Source organism: Equus caballus, chromosome 11 (genome assembly GCF_041296265.1).
Source record: "Equus caballus isolate H_3958 breed thoroughbred chromosome 11, TB-T2T, whole genome shotgun sequence".
NCBI classification, from domain to species: domain Eukaryota; kingdom Metazoa; phylum Chordata; class Mammalia; order Perissodactyla; family Equidae; genus Equus; species Equus caballus.
In genome coordinates this window covers 46,033,819-46,057,052 of record NC_091694.1, presented here as the reverse complement: position 1 = coordinate 46,057,052, position 23,234 = coordinate 46,033,819, and the positions used below count along the sequence as shown (strand labels likewise).

The window sequence follows — 23,234 nt, the reverse complement described above, 5'->3', positions numbered from 1 at the left end:
ACAAAATTTCCAGTTGTCTAGAGACACTAAATCCCATCTCTTCATTTTGCATAAATTAAACTGAAAGAGATTGATAAGGAGCTGGCCTTTCAGCCTGCTTGACCCAGGTTAGGGAGGTTATGTCTACATTTCCACCACTGAGCACAATACAAATGTTTTTTACTTCTGAGGAAACTGTTTGAAAATGCTGAGACAGCACAGCAGCCACTCCAACACCAGCTGTAGGTTCAATAAGCAGTTTCATCCTCTCCCACACCAGCTGGGTTGCATACTGTTGGTACAGAAGGAAGTAAGAATTAGTGAAATGGGAGAAGGGGAAAGAGCCCAGTTGGTTGGCCTTTACAATTAAAGGCCAGATGAGGATATATACCCAGTCTGAATTTTCTTAATTCCTATATGTATGTGCTTGCCAATGAAGGGCAGGGCTTTTTTTTCATCCTAACTCTGCTTCTGTCAAGAGGGTTGTCTTAATACATCCAGGGCACCCTCCCACATGTCATTAAGTCACCTAGTCAAGTCCCCAGTGGGTGAGTTGCTACTTAGAACAGGAGAGAAGTTTCTTTTGTCTGAGAAATTGCTCTGTTCTTTTGTTATTTCTTTTCCTCTTGGGGCCTCACCTTAATTTCATTTTCTGTGACAGTGAAGACATCATCCACGAGGTCCCTTATAATAGGCCAGGTGTTTAAGCCAATGCTGGATTTGACACCATCTGCTATGGTTTCTGGAGGATAGGGATTGGGGGTCAGTTCCCCTTTCAGTTTGGACTGGTAGCAGTCATCTGCATTCAAGGGTTCAGCAGCATATACCTTTACACTAGGTCTCAGAGCCTGGGAAGAGAAATATTAGACATCTTACAACTACCCACAGCATTTTGCCTGCATGCCTGCAGTAAAATAGGCAGTACAGGTAACACATTGCCCAAGTAAAAGCTTTCTCTTAGATAGATACAATGAAAATAGGACCTTCAGGCACTTTAAATTGTATGCCTATCATTGGCTTTCAGTTGCCTAGATCACATCTGGTTGTGCTGGTAACTTGGGAAAAGAATACCTCCGTACTTGGATAGAAGGTTGGTGAGATGGAATTAAGGTGAGGACTGTGAGGGTGGCACTCATTGTAACTGCTTTTATGCTGTAAAGTTGTCATGGATTAAGAAAAGGGTAGTGAGGCAGAGAAGGGCCATCCATCTGAAGTGTGAAGGAATGATGGGAAGGAATGGCATTTTGGGGGGAATGGTGAGCAAGTATCCACAGTGTACTGTGAGGTAAAATAAAATACTCTGTGCCTGAAGTGCAGAGTCCTCCAGAAGCTCCTCACCTTGACTGTAATTGCTATTCCAGCAACCATTCCTCCTCCTCCTACAGGTACCACCAGTGCATCTACTAAGGGAACCTTGAGTAAAAGTATAATTACATCTATTAATAACCAATTTTATGTACATACAAAATAATTGATTTTACAGACAAACATCACCTTTACCACTAGGCTTGTACCTGGTCCAGCACTTCCATGGCAACTGTCCCTTGCCCAGCTATCACTGCAGGCTCCTGGCTGGCATGAACCATGATGCCTTCTGTTTCTTCCATAATTCTTTTTGTAACATTTTCTCTGGACTGAAAGAGTGCATTGATTTAGCTTACTTGATTTGTATTTAATAGAATTCCCAACAAGTTAGATTCAGTCATTTAACGCTTTATTGACCATCTACTTTTTTTCAGACTTTGTTCAGGCACTGGGGATATAACTGAACTTAACAGTCCTTGTGCTCAAGGGAGTTATGTTCTAATATGATGGGGAGGAGTGGGATATAAGGAAATATATGGTATGTCTAAGTGCTATGGAGAAAAATGAATTTATTTTATATAGGGTGCTTAAGAAAGGCCTCTGGTAAAGTGACATTTAATAGATTTGAACAAGTCCTGTGGATCTCCAGAATATTCCAAGGAGAGAATAATAGCAAGTGCAAAGACTAGGAAGTAGGAGTGGTTGGACTTTCTCAGAAACTGCTAAGTTAGTGTGAGTTGGCTTGGAGTGTTTGGGGCAGAGTCATGATGGGAGATGAGGTCAGAAAGATAGGAACGAGCCAGTTCATCTAGGCCTTAGATGATTTCAAGAACTTTGGTTTCCACTGTGTATGAGATGGAAACTGTTGGAGGATTTCGAGCTGATGAGAGACAAGTTCTAACTTAATGGATGGCTCTGGTTGCTGTTTTGAAAACATACTAGTGGGGCAAGAGTGGAAGCAGAGAGACCAGTTAGCAGTCTGCTCGATCTAGGTGAGAACCGATGTTGGTTTGAATCAGGGTGCTAGTGGTAGAGACTGTTAGCAGTAGTTAGATGATGGAGATATTTTGAAAGTAGGACTAAGATTTGGATGTAGGGTGTGAGAGAGTTACCAAAGATGACTCCAACTTTTTTTTTGAGTAACTAGGAGAATAAAAGTTGCCATTTACTGAGATGGGGAAGACTGGAAAAGAAGCAATATTGAGGGAGTAAGATCAGGAGTTTGGTTATAGACGTAGTGAATTTGAGATGCCTATTAAGACATCCAAGTTGGGGGACTAGCCCCATGACCTAGTGGTTAAGATCATTGTGCTCCACTTTGGCAGCCTGGGTTCGTGGGTTCAGATCCCAGGCACAGACCTACACCACTTGTCAGCCATGCTGTGGCGGTGACCCACATATAAAGTAGAGGCAGATTGGCACAGAGCTAATCTACTTCAGCAAAAAAAAAAAAAAGACATCCAAGTGAGAATACCAGGTAGCCTAGGATATACAATCTGGGTTAAGGGCAAAGGTCAGGGCTGGAGTTAGAGTATAGGTGATATTTTATTTCATTTATTTATTTTGAGGAAGATTAGCCCTGAGCTAATATCTGCTGCCAATCCTCCTCTTTTTGCTGAGGAAGACTGGCCCTGAGCTAACATCCGTGCCCATCTTCTTGTACTTTATATGTGGGACGCCTGCCACAGCATGACTTGCCAAGTGCTGTCATGTGCACACCTGGGATCCGAACCGGCGAACCCCAGGCCACCAAAGCAGAATGTGCAAACTTAACTGCTGTGCCACTGGGCTGCCCCTATAGGTGATATTTTAAAGTATGAGACTACTGAGATCATCTGAGTGAGCGTAGAGAGAGAAAAGTTTGGGCCTGCTAGCATTTAGAGATGAAGAGAAAACAAAATGAGACTGAGAAGCAGCAGCCAGTAAAGCAGAAAGAGAAATTTAATTTGACAGTGAAAGCTGTTAAAGTGGTACTGAGGGGCTGGCTCCGTGGCCGAGTGGTTAAGATCGTGTGCTCTGCTGCAGGCGGCCCAGTGTTTCGTCAGTTCGAATCCTGGGCACGGACATGGCACCGCTCATCGAGCCACACTGAGGTGGCGTCCCACATGCCGCAACTAGAAGGACCCTCAACTAAAAATATACAGCTATGTACCGGGGGGCCTTGGGGAGATAAAGGAAAAAAATAAAATCTTAAAAAAAAATGTGGTACTGAACATCGCTCTCTTCCTTACCTCATCACTCTGTTCACTGTATACTATAGAGGCTCCGTAGGCTTGTATTGCCAATTTTTTACAGTTGGGAGCTGTTTGGGGCACCACGATATAGGCAGGAATCCCTGGGAAGGAGAAACATGGTTAGTACAAATCAGAATTTAGGATAGAAACTTGTTCAGTTCGCTTGTAATCAGATAGAGACTTGAGAAATTACTTCCCACAGCTATCACCAGTCTCACTGTAAGTAGGGATACTTTTCCATGCTTCTGATGATCCTACCCAGGACCCTGACAAATTAATCAAGTACCTTCCAATTTGGCAGCATAGGCGAGAGCCTGGCCGTGGTTTCCACTGCTGTGAGTAACAACAGCTTTGGGCTTCTCTTCTGAAGTGGCAGGAATCAAGTTTCTGATTGCATTAAGGGCACCACGAATCTGGGAAAGAGGTATAATGAATTCATGTATTTGATTAAAGAGTTTCTTTTCAAAAAACCAAAGGACTTTTCTAGATTTTTCTCTTCCTAACACTGCACATCCAGTCCATCACTAATGGACTTATTGATTCTAACTCCTAAAATACCTCATGTGTGTCTTTGCCACTACCTTGATGAGGCCTCATTTCTCAAGTTGTGTATTATCAAACTTTAACTGATCTGCTTCAAGGATCATTCTCATCTAACATTTCCACTAGATTATGAAAGTGATCTCTTAAAAACAAATGCTGTCTTTTTCATTGCCTATTTTTGTAAGAAAAGTACAAATTCTTTACAAGTTGCAGTGTTTCTAAAACATTTATTTCCTCTATGACTTGTAGCCATCCTAAGTGGCTTTTCGTTTCCCTCTCACCAGGTTAGCACACACTGCTGTACCGCTGAGCCTGCTGGTACCTCTACCTGTAGCTCTTTTCCCCCACTCCCTGATCTGGCTAAGAGTACTCACCCTGTAAAACTTGGGTCGAACATCACCTAGTTCAACTACCTTAATCTCCCAGACAAAATTAGGCACTTTGTCCTCTGTTCTTCCATGGTGCTTTGTATCTCTTAAGATACTTCTCATCAACCCATTTGTTGACCTGCCTGTTTTTCCCTGCAAGTATGGATAATAGGGCAAAGGCCTACCGTATATATGCCTAATATAGTTAGTGAAAATAAGTGCTTGATGTGTGATGAATGAAGAATCAACCATGGGAGAAGCAAAGGGCAAAAGAGAATGGAGAGTTTTTTGTTTTGTTTTTTAAATATAAAAGCTCTCAGTTAATAGGTTGGGAAAAAGGTAGATTTCTTGAAGTCATAAAGCTATCACTTAGGTACTAATGCCTGTCAGGCATAGTGCAAAATGCAGCTTTCAGATTTTTACCTGAAAGGATCTTAAAGCTCAACTAATGGTCAGAAAATGCTGGTAATGAATCAACACACAGAAGCCTATCTTTATGCATAGGAAAGGCACTGACATAATTTCGTATAAAAAGATCTTATTATATGAGGGTTTAGCTAGGTTTAGATCTTTTATATTCATAATAAGGTATCTTTTATATTCATAATAGCAAGTTGACACAAAGTGAATGCTTAAACTGGGTTATATACAGGATGATCACACTTGCTCATTTTGCCTTGCAACAGTCTAGGTTGATGTCTAATATCTCAGTTTCATCATTAAAAGTTCCCCCTTTTGTTCTCAAACGTCCTAGTTTGGACAGTAAATTATATGATAACTCTAATTATAAGGAATTTTGATATTGTGTAAAAGTGGCTCATCAACACCATAATGCTATGTAACCAGGATTGATCAAAGGAAAATTTCTACAACTCTTTTTTTTTTGGAGGAAGATTAGCCCTGAGCTAACTGCTGCCAATCCTCCTCTTTTCGCTGAGGAAGACTGGCCCTGAGCTAACATCCATGCCCATCTTCCTGTACTTTATATGTGGGATGCCCACCACAGCATGGCGTGCCAAGGGGTGCCATGTCCACACCTGGGATCGGAACCGGCAAACCCCAGGCCAGCGAAGCAGAATGTGGGAACTTTCCTGCTGCGCCACCAGGCCAGCCCCTCTACTACTCTTTCTTCAGCTATAAAAAGATATTAATCTACCTACCTCACTGGGTGGTCAGGAGGATCAAATAAATTTATATGTGAAAGGGGTTTGAAAAGATACATGATACAGTATCAAAAGAGATTGTTACCTTAAAAGATCCGGTCTTCTGGAATTGTTCACATTTGAAGAAAAGATTGCGCCCTGTTAGTTGATTCAAAATGGAGCTTGTTAGCATTGGTGTGAGGTGGATAAAATCTCGAATGTTGATATGAGCTTTTTCAACATCAGCAAAGGAGATGCAGTATTGAGCACACATGGTTCTGAAACCCAGGAATAAGAAGGGGGTCAAGGCAAAGCCTGAGACAATGTGTTTAACGAAAAAGACTGAAAATGCATGACACAAACCCATAGAATGTATAACACCAAGAGTGAACCATAATGTAAACTATGGACTTTGGGTGGTAATGATGTGTCAATGTAGGTTCAGTTGTAACAAATGTACCACTCTGGTCGGGGATAATGATAATTCGGGAGGCTATGCATGTGTTGGGGCAGGGGGCATATGGGGAATCTCTATACCTTCCCGTCAGTTTTGCTGTGAAACTTAAACTGCTCTAAGAAAAATAAAATATTTTAAAGAAGAAAAATACATAACAGGAAAATAGACCTGAGGCTTCCGATGTTAATGTGGAACTGTTGCCATCACTGGGGCTCCAGAATCTGTGCACGGACGGGAACTTGTCCTGAAGGTGAGTTTCTTGGTAAATACAAGTGTTTTCTGGTGAAGCTTTACAGGAAGTAGCTGGTGGTGATTATGGAAGGTTTAAAGCTCGCCCTTCTCCCATACCATCTATCTCTTGGCAGCACTACCACTGGTCTCTACCTTTTCATCATTGTTGTGAAAAGCCTGAATTAACTGGATTCAAAATTTGCTAGAAATTTTTATTTTAAAAATTATTTAACAAGGAGAAAAAATTGCCATCAATCCTACCATTTTAATAAATTATGTTCATTTTCTATGTTTCTTTCTGTTTTTTAAATATACATACATTAAATGACAGTTAAAATCAAAGATAACACTTTGTTTACTCCGTTTAGCTCAGTTTCTTCACAATTTTCATAATTATAATTTTCAATAACTGCTTTATGCTTCCATTTTTCACTATTTTTATTATGGCATTTAAACATGAAGTTTCTCTTAATTTTTCCTTATTAACAAAAGTGATGCATGTTCGATAGAAAAGCAGAATTTAATGTTTCCTCCCCAAAGACAATTGCTATCTAAGCATATCTTTCCAAGCCCACATATATATATGCAGACAAAACTTTATTGACAGGTTTCATAACTTGCTTTTTAAAGATAATATTATGAATATCTATAAATCTTTGCTTATCAATAGGTATTATGCAACTTTTAAAATGGCTTAATAGTACTTCTTTTTACAAAAATACCATAGTTTTATATAACTCTATTGTTAAACATTTAGATTTTCTTTTGGGGGGGGCTGTAATAAATAATGATGTAATGAACAGCATTGTTCTAAGATCTTTGTGTATCTCCATACATACTTTGAGTAGATTCCTCCAAATGGCACTTTGCATCAAAAGGCATGTACGATTCTAAGACATTTGATACCTATTGCCAAACTGATCTCCAGAAGAGTTGTAGATTATATCAATATACACTCCCAAAAGCAGTTTCTAAGGAATGCCCATTTTCCTTTACCCTTGCTGCATCATTTTTATCTGCCAATTTAATGAAATATGTCTAGTAGTGGGAATTTGTCTAATTACTAGTGACTGAACACGTTTTCTATATACTTACTGGACACATTCTTTTGTGAATTTTTAACAAACCGTTTACTGGCTGAATCATCTTTTTCCTCTGAAATGCCACATTTATTAAAAACTAAATTTCTATTAATGCTTGGGGCTTTTCTGGACTTCATATTTTGTCCCATTGATCAAACCGCTAATTCCTTTTCCAGTTGTTGATTGTATTAATACATTCTTCCTTGATTACCCTTTCTAAAATTTATTGGCTTTTCTTATACATCAATTCTTCCAAATTAACTTCAAGAAATCCTTTATCAAGGTTGGGGGAAATTCCACTGTAAAATGTACAAATGAATTTGGGGCATAATTGATATTTATTTATTTTTATTTATTTATTTATTTTAATTTTATTTTTTCCTTTTTCTCCCTAAAGCCCCCTGGTACACAGTTGTGTATTTTCAGCTGTGAGTCCCTCCAGGTGTGGCATGTGGGATGCCGCCTCAGCATGGTTTGATGAGCAGTGCCATGTCCGTGCCCAGGATCTGAACTGGCAAAACCCTGGGCCACCAAAGTGGAGCAGGCCAACTTAACCACTCAGCCACCGGGCCGGCCCCAATATTTTAAAATATTGAGTCTTCCCATCCATGAACATGGGTGTCTTTCAATTTAGTAAAGTCTTGTTTTAGGTTTTCAGTAAAGTTTTCATAGTTTGTGTCCTGCATGGATCTGATTAAATGTATGCCTAAGTAAATATATTTTTGTGGCTTTTGAGATAACGTATTTTTTATTAGATTTTTAAATTGCTTACTGATGATATATATGAAAGCTAGTAATTTTTGTATATTTGTCATGTAATAGGATACTTTACTGGATTATCTTGTTAGATCTAATAGTTTCATAGTTCATTCTCCAAACAATTGTGCTATCTGCAAATAAAGATAATTTGTCTTTACCTTATAAATATACCTCTGTTAACTTTCAGTGATTTCAGTTATTGGTTTATGTGGACTTGCCACATAAACTTGAATTAATTTCAATAATTAAAGTTTTTACAAAATTATCTAGTTTAAAATTTCAAATTTATTAGCATAAAGTTGTACATATTAATATTCCTAAGTGTTCTTCCTATCTATGGTATTCATTCATCATTTATTCATTCAATCAACAAATATTGAGCACCTTCTGTGTGTCACATACTGTTTGGCCTGGGGATATAGTGTTAGAAAAATGGACTTGTCTCTGCTCTCATAAAGTTTACAATCAAGTAGAGAGATGTGTAATAAATAATCCAAAAATAGATATGTATTTACAAATGTTGATAGGTGAAATTAAGGAAGTGTGTTAGGATACTATAATGGGAGGCCTCACTTAGATCAGGGAATGAGGTTAAGGAAGGCCTTCTATGGAAAAGTGAAATTTAAGTTATGACCTATAAGATGAATGGGCAAAGTAGGGAGGAAAGTGTTTCAGGTAGAGGGGACAATATGTGTGAAGGTTTAAGGAGGAAAAGAGGTTGGCATATTCCAGGAACTAAAAGAAGGCTAATGTATCTGAAAATAGTAATCAAAGGAGAGTAGGATAAGAAGTAAGGAAAGTGAAGTTGGCAGAGTCTAGATCAGAAAGGACCATGACTCTTGGGTTTTTTTATTAAGAGCAATGGAGTACCACTGGAGAATTCTGAGCAGGTAAGTGACATACTAGAATTAATATTTTCAGAAGATCACTCTGGTTACTTTGTGGTGAATGAAAAGGAAAGAGATGAGTGGAATTAGGGAGTCTATTTAAGAAGTATTACAATTGTCCACATGGAAGACAACAGGGGCTTGGATGGTGAAAGTAGAGGTAGAAAAAAAATAATCATTCAATATACAATTTGGAAAAACAGATCCGATTAAAAAATAGGCAAAGGACTTTAATAGATATTTCTCCAAAGAAGACATACAAATGGCCAATAAGCACATGAAAAAATGCTCAACATCACTAATTAGGGAAATGCAAGCCAAAACCATTTTACACCTATTAGGATGGCTACTATTTTAAAAAACCAAAAAACTAGGGACCAGCCCGGTGGTATAGTGGTTAAGTCCCCAGGTTCTGCTTCGGCAGCCCAGGGATTCGGATCCGTGGGTTTGGATCCAGGGTGCAGATCTACACACTGCTCATCAAGCCAGGCTGTGGCAGCGTCCCACATACAATATGGAGGAAGATTGGCACAGATGTCAGCTCAGAGCTAATCTTCCTCACCAAACAAACAAACAAATAAACTGAAAATAACAAGTGTTGGCAAGGAATGGAGAAACTGGAGCCATTGTACACTGTTGGTGGAAAAGTAAAATGGTGCAACTGCTGTGGAAAATAATATGGTGGTCCCTAAAAAAATTAAACACAGAATTACCACATGATCCAGCAATTAGACTCTGGGTATACACCCAAAAGAATTCAAAGAGGGTCTCAAAGACATCTTTGTACATCCATGTTCATAGCAGCATTATTCACAATAGCCAAAAGGTGGAAGCAACCCATGTATCTATTGACAAATGAAGAGATAAACAAAATGTGGTATATACATACAATGGAATATTATTCAGTCTTAAAAAGGAAGAAAATTCTCACACATGCTACAACATGGATGAATCTTGGGGCTATTATACTAAGCGAAGTAAGCCAGTCACACAAAGACAAATACTGTATGACTACACTTATATGAGGTATCTATAGTAGTCAAATTCAGACAGAAAATAAACGGTGGTTGCTAGAGACTGAGGGGAGGGTGGAATAGGAAGGTGTTGTTAATGGGTATAGTTTCAATTTTGCAAGATGAGCTTGGTTGTATAACAATGTGACTATTTAACACTACTGAACTGTAGACTTAAAAATGGTTACAATGGTATATTTCATGTCATGTGTATTTCACCACAATTAAAACACACACACACTAAGAGATACATTTTAGAGATTATAATTAGTTATGCCTCTTGGTTGCCAGTCATAGAACCCCTATTTGAACTGGCTCAGGCACAAGATGGAGGTGATGAGATTTACTGGCTCGTAGAATCCAAGGAAGAGTGGAACCATGGGAAGGGCAGGAATATGGAGCTTCAGGAATAACTGGAATCAGAGACTTGAGATTTTCCAGGACTCTCTCATTGTTTCTCACCTCTGCTGCTTTCTGCATGTCGGCTTCCTTCTTTTTCATTGCAGACCAGCTGGTTCCACATAGCAGGACATGTGGCTGCTGACAGCTCCTGTGTTTTACATTTTATGGCTACCACACTGGAGAGGAATTTTCTTTCTTTCTTAGTTTCACTTCAAAGATTCTGGGTAAGGACCGATTGGTCCAACTTAGCCCAGGACCAGTGGCCAAGAGTGTGTGGTCATTTAAAACAATATGATGCAATAGTCAGAAATATTTACAGATATATGAAAAACAAACAGAATGACTTCTATAACACAATATAACATAATATCAGTTATGTACATACATGCATAAAACAATACTACACATTAGAGCGGCTACCTAAGTGGAGAGGGAATGAACATGAGTGGGAATTGCAACGAAGGGAAAAAAATATAAAATGAGAAAGGCCTTGTTGATGATAGTGTGAACCAAATAGCATGATTGCCTTAAATCTCTGCACATGAGGGCTAAATAGGAGCAAACAGAGGGAGTGAGGGAGGAGAGAAGAAAAAAGGGAAAGAGAAAGAATAAGAAAAAGAGACAGGACTTCTGAATGAGAGTGAAGGGGTTTTCAACAGAAAAGGAAGGGGAGAACGCTGAGGTGATGAAATCCATAGATGCCCACTACTGAGATAGAAGAGATATATCCTGATATTGGATTGAATGTGGGGAGTGAGGGATATGGAGGTGTCAAGGATAACTTTTAGCTTTTGACTTAGATGGTGGTATATTTATTGAGATATAAGATTGGCAAATAAACAAATACTTCAGCGGAAAATCAGAGATTTGCTGAGTTCAGTTTGAATTACTTATAAGACATCCAAGAGTATGTCCTTTGGGTTTTTTTTCTTATTTTTGCCAGAAACATGTCTATTTTATTTCTGAAGAATGACCTCTTCAATTTATTTATCAAGGACTGTTTATTTTCCCTTATTAATTTCTGATTTTATCTTTATTTCTTCTTTCCATTTTCCTTTTTATTTTTTCTACCCTGTTGAATGCTTAGCTTATTAATTTTCTTTTTTTAAAAAAATATTTTATTTTTCCTTTTACTCCCCAAAGCCCCTTGGTACATAGTTGTGTATTTTTTAGTTGTGGGTCCTTCTAGTTGTGGCATGTGGGATGTGGGACACCACCTCAGCATGGCCTGACGAGTGGTGCCATGTCCGCACCCAGGATCCAAACCAGCAAAACACCCGGGCCGCCGAAGTGGAGCACGCGAACTTAACCACTCGACCACAGGGTCGGCCCCATCTTTTTGTTTTGATTCTAGTTTCTTTTGCCTTGCAGAAGCTCTTTAGTCTGATGAAGTCCCACTTGTTTATTTTTTCTTTTGTCTCCCTTGTCTGAGAAGACATGGTGTTCAAAAAGATCCTTTTAAGTTCGATATCAAAGGGTGTACTACCTATTATTATCTTCCAGGAGTTTTATGGTTTCAGGACTTATCCTCAAGTCTTTGATCCATTTTGAGTTTATTTTTGTGTATAGCGTGAGATAATGGTCTACCTTCATTCTTTTGCATGTGGCTGTCCAGTTTTCCCAACACCATTTATTGAAGAGACCATCTTTCCTCCATTGTATGTTCTTGGCACCTTTGTCGAAGATTAGCTGTCTGAAGATGTGCGGTTTTATTTCTGGGCTTTCAGTTCTGTTCCATTGATCTGTGTGTCTGTTTTTGTACCACTACTATGCTATTTTGATCACTATGGCTTTGTAGTACATTTTGAAGTCAGGGTTTGTGATGCCTCCAGCTTTGTTCTTTTTTCTCAGTATTGCTTTAGCAACTCAGGGTCTTTGGTTACCTCATATGAATTTTAGGATTCTTTGTTCTATTTCCATGATGAATGTCATTGGAATTCTGATTGGGATTGCACTGAATGTGTAGATTGCTTTGGGTAGTATGGACATTTTAACTATGTTTATTCTTCCAATCCATGTCCATGGAGTCTCTTTCCATCTCTTTATGTCATTATCTATTTCTTTCAGTGATGTCTTATAGTTTTCATTGTATAAGTCCTTCACCTCCTTGGTTAAATTTATTCCTAGGTACTTTATTCTTTTTGTTGTGATTGTAAATAGAATTGTATTCTTGAGTTCTCTTTCCATAAGTTTGTTATTATAGAAATGCAACTGATTTTTGTAGGTTGATTTTGCACCCTGCAAATTTACTGTAGTTGTTATTTCTAACAGTCTTCCGATGGATTCTTTAGGGTTTTCTATATATAAGATATCTGCAAACAGCAAGAGTTTCACTTCTTCACTCCCTATTTGAATTCCTTTTATTTCTTTCTTGTCTAATCGCTCTGGCCAAAACCTCCAGTACTCTGTTGAATAAGAATGGTGAGGCCTGCCTGGTGGTGCAGCAGTTAAGTTCACACTTTCCCCTTCTCTGTGGCCTGGGGTTTGCTGGCCTGGATCCCGGGTGCGGACATGGCACCGCTCGGCAAGCCATGCTGTGGTAGGCATCCCACATATGAGGTGGAGGAAGATGGGCATGGATGTTGGCTCAGGGCCGGGCTTCCTCAGCAAAAAAGAGGAGGACTGGCAGTAGTTAGCTCAGGGCTAATCTTCCTCAAAAAAAAAAAAAAAAAGAATGATGATGGTGGGCACCCTTGTCTTGTTCCTATTCTCAGAGGGATGGTGTTCAGTTTTTCCCCATTGAGTATGATGTTGGCTGTAGCAGTTTGTCATATATGGCCTTTATTATGTTGAGGTAATTTCCTTCTATCCCCATTTTGTCAAGCGTTTTTTTAATTATAAATGGCTGTTGGATCCACGATCTTAGTTTTGTTTACTTTTTTGGCCCATGAATTACTTAAAATTGGCGTTAAAAAAATTTCCAAGTAGTTAGAATTTTTTGTTTAATTTGTGGTTATTCATTTCTAGTTTTACTGCTTTGTGTTCAGCAACCATGACCTGTACAAATTTTGTTTTTAGAAACTGAATTCCTCCCTCCCTCATTATCCAACTTTGCTTGTTTTTTGGATTACCCACATAACATGTGACCAAATACCTACTGTAAGAATTTAAAATAGTATAGAAGTATACACACCTTTCATTCTCTACCATTCAATCTACTCTATTTCACAAAGATAATCACTTTAAAAAGTTTGCTATGTATTCTTCCATACCTTTTTTGATGTATTTATATAGAAATTTACATATGCAATGGTTTTGCTGCACTTAGAACCATAATCTATATATTGTTATGCAACTGGTTTTTAAAAAAATTAACAATTAACAATCCATCTTAAAGACTGTACCATGTCAACATTTTTTTTTTCCTGCTTTATTTCCCAACCCCCCCGCCCCGATACATAGTTGTATATCTTAGTTGCAAGTCCTTCTAGTTGTGGTATGTCAACATATTTTAATTCTTTTTAAACTCGAAAGCTTTCATTGTGGTACAAAGTCTAAATATGATTGTTTTTCATTTATTTTTACCTGGTACTTCATGAATCCTTTAAATCTGAGGGTTGAATTTATGCCTTAAGTTCAAATTTTTGGGGGCTGGCCCAGTGACGTAGTAGTAGAGTTTGTGCACTCTGCTTCAGTGGCCCAGGGGTGACAGGTTTGGATCCTGGGTGCAGACTAGCACTGCTTGTAAAACCACACGGTGGCAGAATCCCACATTAAAAAGAGGAAGACATGCACAGATGTTAGCTCAGCGGCAATCTTCCTCAAGCAAAAAGAGGAAGATTGGCAACAGATATTGGCTCAGGGCCAATCTTCCTCACACACACAGATGCAAAATTTTCCACTAACTTAGTAAATCTTCTTCTTCTTTTTTTTGCTGAGGAAGAGTTGCCCTAAGCTAACATCAGCTGCCAGTCTTCCTCTTTTTGTATGTGAGCTGCTGCCATAGCATGGCTACTGACAGACCAATGGTGTAGGTCCGAGCCTGGGAACTGAACCTGGGCCACTGAAGTGGAGCACACTGAACTTATCCACTAGACCAGCGGGGCTGGCCCATCTTCTATTATTTTTTTGATTATGGCTTCTCCTCAGTCAGTTCTGTTGTCACGCTCTGGAACTCATATTCAATTATTAGTTTTCTAGATCCATCCTCCATGTCTTCTATCCTTACCTCTCACAGTTTTTATCTAGTATATTTTCCTTCAGTTCTGGTAAATTTTTTTGAGCTGGGTTAACTTTCAGCATGTCTCATCTGCAGTTCACTGCCACTGCTGCAATAATTTGGCAATTATGTTTTTCCTCTACAACAAAGTTTTCTTCAGATTATTTTTCCATCTCTAAAAAAAAAATCGATGCAATGTCCTCTCCAATTTCAATGTGAAAACAAACCAGTTTTTTACATTTCTTCCTATTTCTTTCACATCTGTTTGAAAGATCATCATTTGCTCTGACCACTCTAATTGCTCCCCTTCTTTTGAACCATTGAATCTTTTCACCCATCCATTGACTTTCTCCATCTGCTTAACCTCCTGGTGGCCCAGTGTCAGTTACATAATAGAAACGGAATGAGTTCTGTCAGAGATTGTTCAAACCTTTTAGGCCCAGTCTGACGAATAATTCTTCTGTTCTTTGGTGGTGTAGAGGTCCAGTGGACTGTGTGGGATTGGGAAGGAAGCAGCCTTGGGAGAGGGAGTTTCACACAGTTCTGACAGGGGCTCATGAACAAGAAGTTAAAGTACCAGTCTTCTGATCCAGTTACATTGTATAGATGACAAAAAAAATCAACCTAAGATCCAGGGAAGTCAAGTAATTTTTCCAAGACTCTACAGTGATGCAGAAATTCCCAAATCGATTTATAATACCTACTGATTTACTTCCACACAACCCCCTCCCTCAGCAAGAGCCAACTGTACTGTATTTTTTTTTGTCAGGAGGCGTGGATACTCTGGTGCTTAAAAACCGTTTCGCCCTGGGCAATTTACTATGGTTCTCTGGGATTCGGTTTCCTTATTTAGAAAAAAACCCGGGAATAATACTAACTACTCTGACAAGATCTTCAAGGTCCTAAAGTAAAAGCCTGGGGAGCTAGTCCGGGCCTGTGGGGAGACCCGGGCCTAAGATGATTGGAGGAGGCCGGCTGCGGGGAGTCTCCGTCGACCGAGCCCCAGACCAGCGCCAATATCCTCGATGGCCACCACGGTAGCAACAGCAGCACCGCCGCAAACGCCCGCCTCGCCTGGCCCGGCTTGGCCCGGCCCCACCTCACCTCACAGGCGCCGCACCTCCAACTCCAGCCTCAGCGCACCTTCCCCGACCACACCTCTGCGCACGCGCGGCGCCCTCCTCCCCCGCCCAGGCTCGCACTCCGGCCCTTCCCTTCTCAAGAGGCCGAACGTGCGTTCGGCGCTTTTCCTCCCAGTGCGGCCACCGTCGTTTGGGGAGGAGGACGGGAGGGGGCGGGGAAAAGGGTGGGAGGTGGGTGAGCGCGCGCGCCGCCCGTCCGTCGTGGTTTCCTGGCTGCGCGCGGCGGTGGCGGAGGAGCTGCAGCTGTAGCAGCAGCCGCGAAGATGGCGGAGGGGTTGGAGCGCGTCCGGATCTCCGCGTCGGAGCTGCGAGGGATCCTGGCCACTCTGGCTCCGCAGGCCGGGAGCAGAGGTGAGTCGCGCCGCCCAGCTCCTGGGCCGGGCCTGCCCGCCCCGCCTCCCTCTCCTCCTCTGCCTCCTCCCCGCTCGGTCCGCGGCGCTCCGGAGCCCCCGCCCCTTCCCCCAACAGTGGGGGCGGGGGCCGAGGGCGGTCCCCTCGCCAGTCTCCCAGCCGGAGGGCGGGTGTGGGGTCGGGCTCATTCAGCCTTGGGGCCCGGGAGAGCTCAGCCCGAGTTCCTGCCTCCGCCCCCTTTCTCCCCGCGAAGGTGACTGTTTCCCTATCGCCCCAGCCCTCTCGAAGCAGCCCGCGGATTCCCAGCCGTCGGGCGGCGCGGAAAGGAGTGGGGCGCTGGGATCTGGTGGAGGCCCCCGGGGTGTATCGTTCCCAGAGGGATCGATCGCAGGCCTGCCCCTTCATCTCCTTAGCGTTGGAGAGAAGGAACTGGGGAAATTGAGGAGAAAGGTTTAACAGCTTGGGATTTCCTTGCTGAACTTTTTTCCCCCAGGCAGGCTTTTGAAGGCTGCGCCACTGGACCTTAGAGGGCTGACTCTACTCTGGTTTGGCCTTGGCATGTTGTGGGAGCAGTTTTTATCAGAGAGAATTCTCAACTTGCAAGTTGAAGTCTCCGGCCACACCAGGAGGGAGGGCTTCGAGGAAGATTCTAGCGTCTCACCTCTCCTTTGTTAGGCTGGGGGCTTGTGTAGAATGGTGGCTATGCTTCTGCAGGCTTGTGGCCAAAGTCTGTGAAAGTGGTTTTCGTTGGTCAACTGAACTGGAATTTTCAGGTTGTTTTCTCCCTCTGCTCTGGAGAGTAGTAGGAGCTCTTCTCCCTCCACTCCCTTCACCTAAGTTCTAAAGGCTGCTAAGGGTTAGCTGGTCATATTTGATGAAGCAGTTGTTTAAACTTGTGAAAATACTGAAGCAGGATCTTAAACTTCAGGGGTTTGTTTTGGTTTCTGTTTGTTACACTCAGGGGTGTAAATGTTGGAGCACCCCTGTTATGGGCTTGTTTGCTTTGGTGTTTACAGAACAATACTAGGGTTTTCTGTTTCATTCCACTTTGAGTACTCTATAATCTCACAAATTCCTGTTACTTTCCCACTGAAATGTTTACTGGCTATTTGTAGTAGTTTCTCCCCTTATTAAATAAAGGTAACAGATAGAAAAAAATAGATACTTGCCTGTCTGTTATTCAGTAAGTTCATGGAGCCTGGAGAGTGGTTTTCAAAGTCCTGTACTTTTATTCTTGAGTGCCCCAGTCCTTGGTATTTTGAGAGCATGTCACAATACTTCCATCATCTTCCAGGGAAAGCTCCCTTATGGAACTTTTTCCTTCTCATATTCCGTCATCATAATAGCAGTTAGTCTCAGTATTCTAATGATGATAGTTGGAGCAATTTTTCCTTGGAATGACTCTGCTGGCTGCTGTTAGAGAGTTGGTGAGCATGAGTGGAGATGAAGAATGTGGAAGGAACTGCTTCCTGTTTGCTTCAACAGGAGGTATGTGACTGGGTAATTGGTGTCCTAAAGAAAATTGTCCTGGCAAAGTTCAGAGACGAGTTGCAAAGTTTTTCTCCAGAGATGTCCAGAACTGTGGATTGTTATGCATATCCCTCATTTTCTCCTTTATTTTCCTTCGCTACTAGTGTGTTAAAAGGGCTTAGCCACCCTGGAAAAATGTTAGAGGCAGAACAGGAAAAGACTAAGATGGATCCAAGAGCTCTCTAGCACAGAACAGTCTGATGCTGGAATGATTGAAGATTTTTTACTCTGAAAATGATGAGGTAGTTTGGGGTCTTGGGTATCCGAATATGACTTGGGTAACACAAAAGAGTATGATTTTTTTTTCCTGTTTCTCTAACCCAAGTGTAGATAGCTCCAACACAGTTCAGTTCTTAGTCTTCCCAGTTACTGAATGAATCCTGTAACCCTAGTAGAATTTCTGCTTCTGCAAAATTTTTCTTCCTTGTCCACCAATGTTAGCATTTTGATGTGTAATTCTTGGTTGACATTTGTAACTTTACTAGAGTGACAGTTTTTTTTCTTCCCTCCTCCTTTATTCTTTTCTTCTACCCTTTCCTCCCCAACACTTTCCAACATCACAGAAAATGTGAAGGAGCCCAGGCAGCGGAAAGATAACAGGCGCCCAGATCTGGAAATCTATAAACCTGGTCTTTCTCGACTAAGGAACAAACCTAAAATCAAGGAAATCTCTGGGAGTGATGAATTTAAGGACGAAATTGTTAATGACAGAGATTCTTCTACTGTTGGAAATGGTACACAGCTCACTAAAGACGTCTGTAAAGAACTGGACAACCAACAGCAAAATGGTCCTTTAGACCCAGAAAATATCCGGGCACAGGAATCCTTCCCAAGGACTGCTGGACAAGAGGATCGAAGTCTAAGAATTATCAAGAGAACAAAGAAACCTGATATGCAGATCTATCAGCCTGGAAGGCGTTTGCAGACTGTTACCAAAGAATCATCTAGCCGGGTAGATGAGGAAGAAATCCTCAACCAGGTGGAACAGCTGAGAATAGAGGAAGATGATTGTAGGGGAAATGTGAAAGAGGAGGTTGTGAATAAAGAGGAGACAGAGAAGAGCCTAAATGGTGACAGAGTAAGGGCTACAAAGGGAGAGAAAGGAAGGAGGGTTGAAAAAGGGGAGGGGATAAAGAAAGTCAATGATGACCTGGCACAGGGAAAGCCAGGTTCTGTGAAGCGCTACTCTCGCTCAGACAAACGAAGGAACCGCTACCGCACTTGCAGTACCAGCTCCGCTGGTAGCAACAACAGTGCTGAGGGGGCTGGCCTGACTGATAATGGATGTCGCCGCCGCCGCCAGGATCGAACCAAGGAGAGGCCACGACTGAAGAAGCAAGTGTCTATGTCCTCAACTGACTCCTTAGATGAGGACAGAATTGATGAGCCTGATGGGCCCAGGAGGAGCTCAGAAAGGAGGAAACATTTAGATAGAAGCTGGTCTGGCCGTGGAGAGGGAGAGCAGAAAAGCAATGGTAAAGAAAATCGAGGCGCTCTTCGTGTTACTTTTGATGCAGAAACCATGAACAAAGATTCCCCACTGCTGAGGTCAGCCAGGGAGGATGTGGATAGGATAAAGCCTGACAAGGGCTTGAGCAGTGGAGGCAAAGGCTGTGAGAAGCAGGAGTCTAAAAGCCTGAAACAAGAACTTTGGGGTCGTGGCCGTGGCATTCTGATTCTGCCTGCCCATACCACCCTATCTGTCAATTCAGCTGGTTCTCCAGAGTCTACACCCTTGGGACCTCGGCTATTATTTGGATCTGGTAGTAAGGGATCTCGGAGTTGGGGCCGAGGAGGCACCACTCGACGATTGTGGGACCCAAACAATCCTGATCAGAAACCTGCTCTAAAGAGCCAGACACCCCAGCTACATTTCTTGGACACTGATGATGAAGTCAGTCCCACATCTTGGGGTGACTCACGCCAGGCCCAAGCATCTTACTATAAGTTTCAAAACTCTGACAACCCCTATTACTACCCCCGGACACCAGGCCCAGCCTCCCAGTATCCTTTTACAGGCTATAGCCCTCTGCAGTACCCTGTGGGCCCTACGAATGGTGTGTACCCAGGGCCTTACTACCCAGGCTATCCAACTCCATCAGGACAGTATGTTTGTGGCCCTCTCCCTGCCAGCACCATGAGTCCTGAGGATATGGAGCAGCACATGAGGAACATGCAGCAACAGGAGCTACATAGGCTTCTCCGGGTGGCCGACAACCAGGAACTGCAGCTCAGCAACCTGCTTTCCAGGGACCGCATCAGTCCTGAGGGCCTGGACAAGATGGCTCAGCTCAGGTATGGTGTGTTCCATCCTGGCTAGAGGGAAATGGAGCTAAACTGGAGGTGTATAGGCTCCTGCAGCTGAGGAAGGTAGAAGCCTTTTAGGCAAGCCCCTGAGTGTTATCTCCCTTTCACCTTGATTTTTATAAGGGAGGGGCAGTTGGGGAAAAAAACGCAACAGAAAATTTTGTTTCTAGTCTTAGAAATGATTATGCTTCCCACTTTTTCTTTAAGAAAAAAAATTTGTCTTGAAGACAGCATGGAATCTGGAAATGGAAAAGGAAAGACTTTCCAGAATGCCAAGAAATGAACAACATATAACTTGTGGTGAAGATCTTATTTCAGCTGTTAAATTTAGGTGGAGGCATATGGGGAAAAACTACTTTCCTAGACATAACTTTAGAGTGACATTCTGCTGTGCAGAATGGAAACTAGAGTGAGTACTATACCTGGTGGCATTTTAAATTTCCTGCCAAGGAAGGTGTTTAATTTTCAGGAAGCTTAAATCTTGGGTCTAGCCTTTCTCATGGTGTATTTGGAGCTAGAAGTTGCATGTATTTTATTCCAGAGCTGAACTGCTGCAGCTATATGAGCGCTGTATTCTATTAGATATTGAGTTCTCTGATAATCAGAATGTGGATCAGATCCTGTGGAAGAATGCTTTCTATCAGGTGATTGAGAAGTTCAGGCAGCTTCTCAAGGATCCAAATGTTGAGAACCCAGAACAGATTCGGAACAGACTTTTGGAGCTGTTGGATGAGGTAAACCATCATCTTTTTGTCTTTAGGATAAAGGCTTCAGCATCCTGTAGTTGTGCTGGGTTTTTACCACCTGAAATACTGTTTTAAAATAGAACATTGACCAAAAACTGTATATTCTTTACTTAGATTTAGGCCTACCCTACCCCTATTGCTTCCTTGGGACCATAACTTATTGGCAGTTGGAGTTAGTCTCCAGCTTGTTAGCTTTCTGAATGTCTTGGCCTGTGGGGGCGGGGAAGGGAAGAAGAGAAAGAGAGAGGAAGGAGAGAGAGTGTGTATTTGTGTTCGTATCTTTAAAACCATAGAGAGGCTTATGCTGTGTATTTGTCTTGTGCTTAGTTGATGGTCACTAAATACAGTATATGCCTCCCTTTACGTTGGATGCCTGGGCATTAGCAGAACTGTGAAAGAGTCGCTTGCCCCCATTTCTGGTGAGTAGATTGGATCAGAACAGGCTGATTCAGCTGTTTCTTATTTTTTCTTTTTATAGGGTAGTGACTTCTTTGATAGTTTGCTTCAGAAGCTGCAAGTTACTTACAAGTTCAAACTGGAGGACTACATGGACGGTCTTGCCATTCGCAGCAAGCCATTACGCAAGACAGTAAGCCAGCTTCTTTATCTTAAATTTATTCATCCATTTAGTAAGCATTTATCTAGTTTATCTAGTGTTAGTTATGTGTTAGGCTCTGTGCTGGTTGTTGAGGATGCAAGAATGAAAGATATCAGTCCAGTAGGGGAACAGACTGATTAAACCAACGATTATAATGTAATGTCATAAGTACCATGGTAATGGTATATATAGAGTGTTAAAGGGGCATAGAGGGAAGTAGATCTGATTTAGACTTATGGGGTCAAGGAAGGCTTCTCAGAGAGAGTCGAGTTGAGTCTTGAAACATGACTAGGAGTGGAAGGGGCACCTTTGATACAGGGCACAGTGAGAGAGATAACCAGGCCTTGTTGGAAAAGTGCAGGAAGTTCAGTGTGCTGGTGTCTATAATGTGGAGTTGGGCTATTGTAGGAGGTAAAGCTGATGAAGTAGGAAGGGATAGATCATAAATGCTTATATGCTCTCTGAAGAGTTTGGGCTTTACTCTGAAAGCAGAGAGGAGCCATGGATTGATTTTCAGCAAATGGATAGCACATTTGTTTTTAGAACGAGTCACTCTGGCAAGTGGATGAGTTTGGGCAAGAGTGGAGGTAGGAGAGTCGGATTGTGGGCCTGAATTAAGGTAGAGGTAGTGGAAGTGGAAAAGAGGAGACAGATTAAAAAGATATAATGGAAGTAGAATTGAATTGCTGGCTGATTTGGTGTGAATGATGAGATTGGAGGAGTCTAGATATCTTCTAGTTTGTGGCCTAGGAGAGTGACTGGGAAAGAAGAGGTTAGTTCAGTTTAGGATATGCTTAGGTGGAGGAACTTGAAAATGAATAAATGAATATTCTGATCTGTCTGGAGCTCAGGGGAAAGAGCTGGGCTAGTGATATAGATTCAAGAGTCATCAGTGTATAGGTGATGGTTGAAGCAGAAGTTGGGATGCTTAGAAGGCTGGCCAGAGAGCAGGGGATCACATTTCAAGGTGGTGGTGAGTAAAATTGTCAAATGCTATAGAAGCATCAAATGTTAAGATTACTAAAGAGTGTCTGTTGGATTGGATGACCTTATTGTAAGTTATTTTATTTGGAAAGGATGCAAGCCAGATGGTAGTGAATGAGAAGTAGGGTAGTAGATATAATGAGAGAGTAATATGAACCAGTCTTTTAAGAATCTTGGCCATGAAGGCAAGGAGGGACGATAATAGTTAAAAGAGAACAGAGTATTGGGAGAAGTTTGTTTTAAAGCAGGGAGAAACTTGAGCAAATTTTTATGTTGAGAGGAAAGGGCCAGGGGAAAGGAAGAAATTAAAGATTTGTTAGAGAAAGGAGTGTAATTTATGGAGCAGAGAGTTCCTTTTGCCTTTTTCCTCCTTGTGATAAATTGCTCTGCACAAGCTCTGTTACTAATCAGTAAGCATTTATTGAGTCCCTCCTACATGCCAGGTGCCATTGTAAGCACACGCAATTCAGTATGGAACAAGAAGCTATCCTCCCAGCTCTCGGAGTTTAGAGTTTGATTAGGGGTGAGTGCACATGTTGGATTAGTAATTGTAGATGCACTGACTGCAAAGGATGTGTGGGGGTATACTGTGAAGGGGCTTGGAAGATCATGGGAGACTGAGGAAGTCACAATTAAGCAGAGGCTGAAGACCTGAGACATTAGTCAGGTGAAGGTGTAGATGAGGATTCAAGAACTACAGCTTTGTAGAGAGGGAACAGTATATGTAAAGGTCCTGAAGTGGGAAAGAGTGTGGTGTGTTGGGGGAACAGAGGAAAGTCTAGTCTTGCTGAGGCACGGAGAGTGAGGGGGAAGTGGTGCTGAAGAGGTAAGCAGAGGCTAGACCGTCTAGGACTTCATTCTGAGGACAGTAGAGAGGCTTTGACAGAATTTGCTTTTTTTTTTTTTTTTGCTCTCATCAAGATGGCAAAATGGCTGTGAAACATAACCAGTTTTCTTGGTGCTTTATCAGTTAAATACTGACCGAATACTTGCTGTTCATAGAGAGAATGTGTGG

General features: G+C 41.7%; 2 protein-coding genes across 9 annotated transcripts in view; one reads left to right on the top strand and one right to left on the bottom strand.

Annotated features, from left to right (window-relative positions):
• Positions 1 to 6: 6 nt before the first annotated feature.
• On the bottom strand, positions 7 to 17,361 carry SRR (serine racemase). Of its 5 annotated transcripts, none has more exons than XM_023653236.2 (8): positions 17,224 to 17,361; positions 5,678 to 5,849; positions 3,805 to 3,931; positions 3,516 to 3,619; positions 1,494 to 1,613; positions 1,318 to 1,392; positions 618 to 827; positions 7 to 271 (listed from the first exon to the last, which is right to left on the bottom strand). In XM_023653236.2, the coding sequence occupies exons 2-8, from the start codon at positions 5,843 to 5,845 to the stop codon at positions 56 to 58; spliced, it is 1,020 nt and encodes a 339-aa protein (XP_023509004.1). In that variant the 5' UTR covers positions 5,846 to 5,849; positions 17,224 to 17,361; the 3' UTR covers positions 7 to 55. The 5 variants fall into 5 exon arrangements, with proteins under 5 accessions (XP_023509004.1, XP_023509005.1, XP_023509007.1 ...); XM_023653237.2 differs by lacking the exon at positions 17,224 to 17,361 and adding an exon at positions 15,666 to 15,829; XM_023653239.2 differs by lacking the exon at positions 17,224 to 17,361 and adding an exon at positions 15,666 to 15,781 and having other exon boundaries at positions 5,678 to 5,730.
• SMG6 (SMG6 nonsense mediated mRNA decay factor) overlaps positions 15,712 to 23,234 on the top strand; it is a 213,023-nt gene continuing 205,500 nt past the window's right edge. For 2 of the 4 annotated variants that reach the window (XM_005597656.4, XM_070227864.1), the window contains exons 1-4: positions 17,382 to 17,542; positions 18,148 to 19,879; positions 20,433 to 20,625; positions 21,116 to 21,226. In XM_005597656.4, coding sequence (XP_005597713.2) covers positions 17,452 to 17,542; positions 18,148 to 19,879; positions 20,433 to 20,625; positions 21,116 to 21,226 — 2,127 coding nt within the window. In that variant the 5' untranslated portion in view covers positions 17,382 to 17,451. Of the gene's footprint in view, positions 16,055 to 16,136; positions 16,308 to 17,381; positions 17,543 to 18,147; positions 19,880 to 20,432; positions 20,626 to 21,115; positions 21,227 to 23,234 lie in introns of those variants that run through there. The other 2 variants (XM_001504355.6, XM_070227863.1) reach the window with 2 other exon arrangements.

What these genes read in the sequence shown, in the direction of transcription:
- SRR (XM_070227875.1), bottom strand. Translation starts at nt 14,644, where the DNA reads ATGCTGAAAGTTAACCCAGCTCAAAAAAATTTACCAGAACTGAAGGAA. An exon ending in ACAGTGAACAGAGTGATGAG is followed by an intron (nt 1,614 to 3,515) that starts GTAAGGAAGAGA and finishes GCACTCTTTCAG; the next exon opens with TCCAGAGAAAATGTTACAAA. An exon ending in GAATAGCAATTACAGTCAAG is followed by an intron (nt 828 to 1,317) that starts GTGAGGAGCTTC and finishes TTCTCTTCCCAG; the next exon opens with GCTCTGAGACCTAGTGTAAA.